The 8,302-nt window shown below is 44.9% G+C and overlaps 1 protein-coding gene across 1 annotated transcript; it reads left to right on the forward strand.

Moving 5' to 3' along the window:
• The first annotated feature begins 830 nt into the window (after positions 1 to 830).
• C2H4orf36 (chromosome 2 C4orf36 homolog) lies at positions 831 to 7,016 on the forward strand. The gene is made up of 3 exons (XM_045142545.1): positions 831 to 945; positions 5,738 to 5,892; positions 6,663 to 7,016. Exons 1-3 carry the CDS (start codon positions 881 to 883, stop codon positions 6,929 to 6,931), a joined length of 489 nt encoding a protein of 162 aa, XP_044998480.1. The 5' UTR covers positions 831 to 880; the 3' UTR covers positions 6,932 to 7,016.
• The last annotated feature ends 1,286 nt before the right edge of the window (positions 7,017 to 8,302 follow it).

Raw genomic sequence — 8,302 nt, forward strand, 5'->3', positions numbered from 1 at the left:
CTGGAATTCCAGCCCAGTTTCGACCTCAAAACCCTCAGGAGGATGACAGTGAGCGGTGCCCGCATGGGCTTCGGAGTCCTGCCAGGCCCATCACGCCGGCTCTCCGCCCGCCGCGCGCTGCTCCGGGGCGCCGGGGGTGTGTGGCGGGGACCGGTCCCCACGGTTCCAGGCGGCGGGGCGCACAAAGCCCCTTTGTTGAGGCGGCCGGTGACGCTGCGCGGGGGGCGGGCGGGCGCGGGCGCGGGGCGCGGGGCGCAGGGCGCGGCTCCCCGGGCGGGCGGCAGGGGGCGCGTGTCCGCGGCGGGACCGCGGCTCCGAGACCTCGAGCCGGGAAACCAGGCCCGGAGGCCCCGGGGGCGCCGCCCGCGAGACGCGGAGGAAGGTGGGGCTCGAACCCGCGTCGGGCCCGCAAGCGGGGAGAAGTGGGGACGGCCGGGTTTGAAAGGCCCCGGGCTGAGGGCAGGAGGGTCGGTCGCTCAGCACCGCCGCCCGCCGGTGTGCTTGCTCTCGCTGGGCAGGCTCAGGCTATGACCTACCATGACAGGGCACCGAGGATGCTAACCGAAACCTGGTTTCACGATGACAGATCTTGCCTGGCATTTTCTCCTTGTATGATGGCAAGAATCAAGTGAGTTCAGGGAAGGTCAAAGACAGCTTTACATGCAGCCTCGATGAATGTTTATTAACAGCTAGTCTGATATCTCCAAATCCCCCTTTTTTTTGCGGGAAGGGGAACCTTTTTTGATTCTTTGGTCATAAACATAATCAAGATAAGTCATTAATTAATCAGGGATGTTGCAGTCTCTTTAGGTAACGCGGATATAGCATCTGTGACATTCCATCAGGCTCGTGTCAGGAAACTGGACTGTGGTGATTCACCATGGCGTATGGCTTGCCAAGAAAGAATACTGTGAAAACCATTTTGCGGGGCAGTTGTTATAAAGTGTAAGTATTTTTCAATCATGGATGCACGGCTGGTGTGGGGAGTCTTCGTTCCAAGTGCTGCATGTTCTTAAACACACACACACACACACACACACACACACACACACACCCACACCATTATACTTTGTTTTCCTACATTCCAAACTTTTTTTTGTTTGTTTGTTTTTCGAGGCAGGGTTTTGCTCTAGCCCAGGCTGACCTGGAATTCACTATGTAGTCTCAGGCTGACCTGGAGCTCACAGTGGTCCTCCTACCTCTGCTTCCCCAGTGCTGAGATTAAAGGCATGTGCCACCACGCCCAGCCTAAGCATTTTATTTTTCTAGGCAGGGTCTCACTCTACCACAGGCTGACCTGAAACTCACCCTGTAGTCCCAGGCTGCCCTGGGACTCGTGGTCCTCCTATTTCAGCTGAGTGCTAGAATCAAAGGTGTGTGTCACCATGCTTGGCTTCAAAACATTTTTACATCGGGGAAGTAGATCAGTGGCAGAGAGCTTGCCTAGTATCTTGAGGCCCTGGGTTTAATCCCCAGCACTGGAGAAAAATAAAAGTAAAAAGCAGGAGTCAGCAGACTGGATCCCTTTGGAGGCTGGAAAGATGGCTCAGTGGTTAGTGGCACTTGCTTCGAAATTCCCAAGGCACTCACCTAATGTGGGACTCAAAAAGTAGCACACCTGAGAATACACAGTGACTTCCAGGTCAGCCTGGGCTAGAGAGAAACCCTACCTTGGAAAAAAAAAAGTGGTACAAGCAGCTGCTCGCCTTTAATCCCAGGCAGAGGAAGGAGACTCCCTATGAGTTCAAGGCCCTCCTGAGGCTACATGGTAAATTCCAGGTCAGCCTGGGCTTGAGTGAGACTCTACCTTGAAAAACCAAAATAAAAATAAAAGGTAGAAAAAGTGATATAAGCAAGAGGCCCTGGCATGCATGCCCACCCCCATACATGTGCAAATAAACATAAAAAAAGTGCCGGACGTGATGGCGCACACCTTTAATCCCAGCAGGGAGGGAGAGATAGGAGAATCACTGTGAATTCAAGGCCACCCTCAGTCTACATAGTGAGTTCCAGGTCAGCCTGGGCTAGAGTGAGAGCCTACCTTAACCCCCCCCCCCACCCCGCCAGAAAAAAGAAAAAACTCAAAAACAACAAAAAAAAAAAGTGACTATTTCTACTATCGTCATCTTAAAATCTGCAGAGTCCAAAGGTTCAGATTAGCACCCTATCCCCTTTCACAGGCCATGGATAGACAGCACAGTTGGACCAGGAAGACCTGGGCTCCAAACCTGGCTTCCTCGGCAAACTTTCTCTTGGCCTTGACTTACACTACTGCAAAATGCCAGTCTGTGTGGTGTGGATTGTGAGTAAAGGACTCCTGCGCAGTCTGGGACACAGAGAACACAAAATGCACACACATCGCTACTACACACAGTAGGTTCACTCTGTGGCATAGTATGGAAGAAACTTTTTATGAGCCGGGCATGGTGGTGCATGCCTTTAATCCCAGCACTTGGGAGGCAGAGGTAGGAGGATCACTGAGTTCGAAGCTACCCTGAGACTACAGAGTGAATTCCAGGTCAGTCTGGGCTAGAGTGAGACCCTACTTTGAAGAAAAAAAAATTTTATATATATATATATATATATATATATATATATATATATATATATGTATTTTATGACAGATGTAGTGGTGCACACTTTTAGTCCCAGTACTTGGGAAGCTGAGGTAGAGGGATTGCTGAGAGTTTGAAGCCGGCCTGAGGCTACAGAGTGAGTTCCAGGTGACCCTGTACTAGAATGAGATCTCTGCCTCTTAAAAAACAAAACAAAAGGGGCTGGAGAGATGGCTTAGCAGTTAAGGCATTTGCCTGCAAAGCCAAAGGAACCTGGTTTGATTCTCCAGGACTTACATAAGCCAGATGCACAAGGGGGTGCATGAATCGTTTGCCATGACTGGAGGCACTGGTATGCCCATTCTCTCTCTCTCTCTCTCTCTCCCTTTCTCTCTCTCAAATAAATAAAATATTAAAACAAAACAAAATTTAGAATTTTTTTTTTTTAATGTTTTGCTTTCTTTCTTCTTCCCTCCTTCCCTCCCCCTCCCCTCTCTTTTAAGGTAAGGTCTTGCTCTAGCCCAGGCTGACCTGGAATTCACTATGTATTCCCAGCCTGTCCTCAAAGTCACAGTGATCCTACCTGTGCCTTCCAAGTGCTGGGATTACAGGCATGTGCCACCATGCCCAGCTTGTTTTTCTTTTTAATCTCTCTGCCACAGTTTATGACATATTTACCATTATGAGCCAAGAGAAATTTTCTTTTTAACAATATTATGAGTTAACTGGGGATCCCTTATAAAACCAGAGGTGTATGAAGATCACCATTAGATTTTATTTTGTTTTGTGAATTCTGTATGCATTTAGACCTTGAACTATGGATCAATTTCATTATAGTTAATGTCATTATAAATCTAATCTTTCACTAGAAATGGGCAACCAGGTCTGTAATCTCATCTACCTGGGAGGCTGAGACAGGAGGATTTCAAGTTCAAGACTTGCCTGTCTTACAGAGTGAGTTCAAGGCTGGCATGGGTATCTTGGTTTTTGTTTTTTATTTTTAAAAATTTATTTTATTATTTAAAAAATTTTAAAAATGTTTATTTATTTATTTTACAGAGAAAGAGGGAGAGAGAGAATGGGTGTGCCAGGGCCTCTAGCCACTGTAAATGAACTCCAGATGTGTGCACCCCCTTATGCATCTGGCTAACGTGGGTCCTGAGGAATTGAACCCGGGTTCCTTTGGCTTTGCAGGGTAAACACCTTAACTACTAAGCCATTCCTCCAACCCTTAATTTTTTTTTATTGACACCTTCCATAATTATAGACAATAAACCATGATAATTCCCTCTCCAATCACTTTTCCCTTCATAACTCTACTCTCTATCACATCCCCTCCCCCTCTCAATCAGTCTCTTTTTTATTTTGATATCATCATCTTTTCCTCCTATTATACTGGTTTTGTGTAGGTAGTGCCAGGTACTGAAAAGTTATTGATATTCAGGCCATTTTGTGTCTGAAAGAGTGCATTGTAAAGAGTCCTACCCTTCCTTTGGCTCTTAACATTCTTCCCATCACCTCTTCTGCAATGTACCCTGAGCCTTGAACATTGTGGTAGAGATGTTTCAGTGCTGAGCTCTCCTTTGTCCCTTCTTCTCAGCACCATGGTGCCTTGTGAGTTATCCCAGAGGGCACTGCCATCTGAAAAGAGAAGCTTCTCTAACCGAAAGTGAGAGTACCATTAGTATTTGGGTATAAACATTTAGAAAAGTGCTTACTGGGCAGTTTGGTGAGCATAATATATGCATTTAGCCAGACACCAGAAGGCATTACACCCCTAGGGCTCATGACTTCCCCTGTCATAGGTTTTCAGCATCAGGCATGTATTCCCTCTCATGGAGTGGGCCTCCAGTCCAATTAGACAGTGGTTGGTTTCCCCCATAACAAACATGCCACTATTGTACCTGTTGGCTCATTTGGCCTGGCTGGCCCAATTTGGGGCTTGCAGTGTCCACTGTTATTTATCTCCACTGATAACTTCTGTCTCGCCCATGGAGCTGTATGTAGCATAGCTTTTTCCAACTTTCTGCCAGCTGGTCTACAGGGAGGATGTTTTCAGTTCAGCTCCAGCAAGTTTTCTCAGTGACCTTGCAGCCCAAGCATGTGGAGTCATCAGCAATAGGTCTTACCATCTATTCCTGGTGGGAAACTAAGGGCCTTGGCAATGGCCTTTAATGTTTTGGGGGCATCAAGGAACTCCCTAGCCAATAACTCAGTGGAAGGTATCCCATCCCTGGCACTGAAAATTTTCTAGTAACAATTTATGACTTCTGATTGTGCCATTGTCCAAAAAAGTAGGTTTTCATATGACTTATTCATACCTGTCTAGATTTTTTTTTTTTTTTTTTTGCCGTAGGGTCTCACTCTAGCTCAGGCTGACCTGGAATTCACTTTGTAATCTCAGGGTAGCCACGAACTCACAGTGATCCTCCTACCTCAGCCTCCTAAATGCTGGGATTAAAGGCATGAGCCACCACACCTGGCCCTCTTAGATTGTGTTTAAACCTTCCCTTACCCTTCCTTTACTCAATCTCTTACCTGACCCCACTTAGGCCTTTCTACCCAGACTAATCTGTTTTTCTACTTTTCCTGCCTGAACCACACATGAAAGCCTTTGTATATGCCACATACACAATATGCTCAGCATATTATGATGTTTTGTTTTGCTTCCTTAATGTGAACACACACACTGCTTTGTTTGTTTGTTTTGAGGCAGGGTCTTATTATATACAACAGGCTATCCTGGAACTCACTGTATGGCCCAGGCTGTCCTTGAACTCATGATCCTCCTGCTTCTGCCTCCCCAGTGCTAGGATTCTAGGTGTGTGGTGCCATGCCCGACTGTGGCATTATTTTTGATTGGCCAGCAATGGCTGTCGCTTGCAGTTCCTGCTACAACCTCTTTCCTGGTAAGGTTGTGTTGACTTCAGGGACACTGCATTGTGAATAAGCCTTCCTGCCGTTATAATTTCAGGTCATTTTCCCAGCACATCACTCCGTTAATTTGTAGGATGCTTTTTTCCCTATTTATAGTTGTGCCTTCAGAAAATCTTGACTACCTTTCCATCAACAAAAATATCCCATGGCAAATAGGACTGGGAACTAGCAAGACCTCTTCTATATTTCATACAATATATGAACAATAAAAATGTAGTGAATGAATTCATGAATTTTTGCCCCAGACAGGAACCATGGGATCTTGCATTGCTTACAAAGACCTGGTATACGAACATAGCCAACATCAAATTGCCTTTCTTGGGAGAAATCACTTTTGGCACTCCTGTACAGCTCGTAAAATGTCAAATTGGCAAGGATGACATGCTTCCTTCAAAAGAATGTAAGCTCCTTAACATCCACTGTGATGGGACCATGAGCATTGCTCAGTGGGTAAGAATGCTAGTTGTGCACGTGTAAGGACCCTAGCACCCATGGGGAGAAAAGAATCTGCTTTGGGTTAGAGGGATGGCTTAGCAGTTAAGGTGCTTGCCTGTGAAGCCTAAGGACCCAGGTGTGATTCTCCAGGACCCACATAAGCCAGGTGCACATAGTGGCCTGTGTGTCTGGAGTTTCTTTACAGTGGCTAGAGGCCTTGGTGTGCCCACTTTTTTCCTCACTCTCTTTCCCTCTCTCTGTAATAAATAAATAAGTAAAAGAATCTGCTTTAACAAATTATTTTTAATATATCATTTTATTTATTTACTTGAGAGAGATAAATAAGCAGATAGCAATAGATGGATAGATAGATAAAGGGCATGCCATGGCCTCCAGCCCTGCAAATGAACTCCAGATACATGTGCCACCTTGTACATCTGGGTACTGGGGAATTGAACCTGGGTCCTTTGGCTTTGCAGGCAAGTACCTTAACTGCTAAGCCATCTCTCCAGCCTTGATTTAACAAATTATTAATTGCATATGTCACTTATAATGAAGGAGTATTTAAGTATGCTGTCCACACTCATGCTTCCGATGTTTTTCTTATCTCCTGTCTCCTGCCTTGTAGCTCTAGCATCTTGTTCAACATTGTCGCTTCTATATGATATTCAGTTTCGACTAAATAATGCCTGTGAGAAATACCAATCAGATTGCTTCTTGTATTTTATCTTTTAGCCATCAGAATTGAAAGGGAGTATGAGAGGAAGCGACTAGAGAAGCTTAAATCTCAGGAAAATGCATATGAGGAAATTCAGCTTTCCTTGAAGGAAAAGAAGATTGGCCTGAGGAGACCTCTGTCCCAAGTGATACCATCAAAGCTGTGCTCTTTCCCTGTATCCAGCAGGGTGGGGAAGAAGGGTTCCGATTCTTCTGTGGTGTCAAGTTCAGTGCAGACTAAGGCATGCTCTCTGGTGCATGGGTCAGTACTTCTAAACATGGGTTAGTAGGCAGCTCAGACAGACCTCCTGTGTTCCCATGACACTCTTGTTTCTTTGTGTCAGAAACAGCAGTACTGTGAGTAGATGAAAATGCACGTGGAATGGAGTCCTGTGTTGCTCATTTTCATCTGTGTAAAACTGAATTAGGGAAGAGGAACCTCCTGCCAGAGGCATTACTTTGAAGAAAGCTTTTGAATTTCCATCTTTGATATCCCAAGGAGGGGTTCTCTAAAGAAAGGTGAGGGAGAAATTTTCTTAAAAAGTATAGACTGATCATGTTGTATTGTTTGTATATATGGAAGTTGTCAATAAAAAAAAAGTTATAAAAGAGAAAAAAAAAACCAGACTAGTTGGAAAGGAGAAGGGATTCAGTGGAGGGAGGACTTGGAAGGGGGGAAAAGAGAAGGTGATGGGCAAAGATTATGATCATGGTATATTATCTATATTTATGGAAGTTGCCAAGAAAGGGTTAAAAATAAATAAAATGGATGTCTTAAAAAAATTCTGAGTCAGGTGTGGTGGCATACACCTTTAATCCCAGCACTTGGGAGGCAGAGGCAGGAGGATCACCATGAGTTTGAGGCCACCCTGAGACTACCTAGTGAGTTCCAGGTCAGTCTGAGCTAGAGTGAGACCCTATCTTGAAAAAAAAAAAATAGACTTGAACATTTTTGCTTATTTAAGGAAAAAAGTAGATTTCATTTTGGTGACTCTCCAATTTCCAATTTTCTTTTTTTTATATCTTTATTTATTTATTTATTAGAGAGAGAGAAAGAGAGAGAGAGAGTGAGAGAAAGAGAGAAGGGGCAAGCTAGAGCCTCTAGCCACTGCAGACTAACTCCAGATTCATGCCCCACCTTGTACATCTGGCTTATGTGGGGAATCAAACTTGAGTCCTTTGGCTTTGCAGGCAATGGCCTTAATCACTAAGCCATCTCTCTAGTCCCAATTTCCAATTTCCAGTGAAACATCATTTATGATTCTCATAAGGTGCTTCATTTATCAGGCTGACATGGAACTCAACTCTATAGTCCCAGGCTGGCCTTGAATTCATAGCAATCCTCCTACTTCTGCCTCCTGAGTGCTGGGATTAAAGGCATGCATTACCATGCCACATCCTGAAGCTTTATTATTTATTTATTTTTATTGAAATATTAAAAATTATTTTATTGTTTACTTCTTGGGGGGGCAGGTAGCGAGAGAATGGGCATGCCAGGGCCTCTAGCCTCTGTAAAAAATCTTCAGGTGCATGCACCACCTTGTGCATCTTGCTTATGTGTATACTTGGGATTCAAACCTGGGTCCATAGGCTTTGCAGGCAAGTGCCTTAACTGCTAAGACAAGTCTCCATCCAAGCTTTATTTTTATTTTTGACAG

The sequence above is a fragment of the Jaculus jaculus genome, chromosome 2, assembly GCF_020740685.1.
Source record: "Jaculus jaculus isolate mJacJac1 chromosome 2, mJacJac1.mat.Y.cur, whole genome shotgun sequence".
Lineage (NCBI taxonomy): Eukaryota > Metazoa > Chordata > Mammalia > Rodentia > Dipodidae > Jaculus > Jaculus jaculus.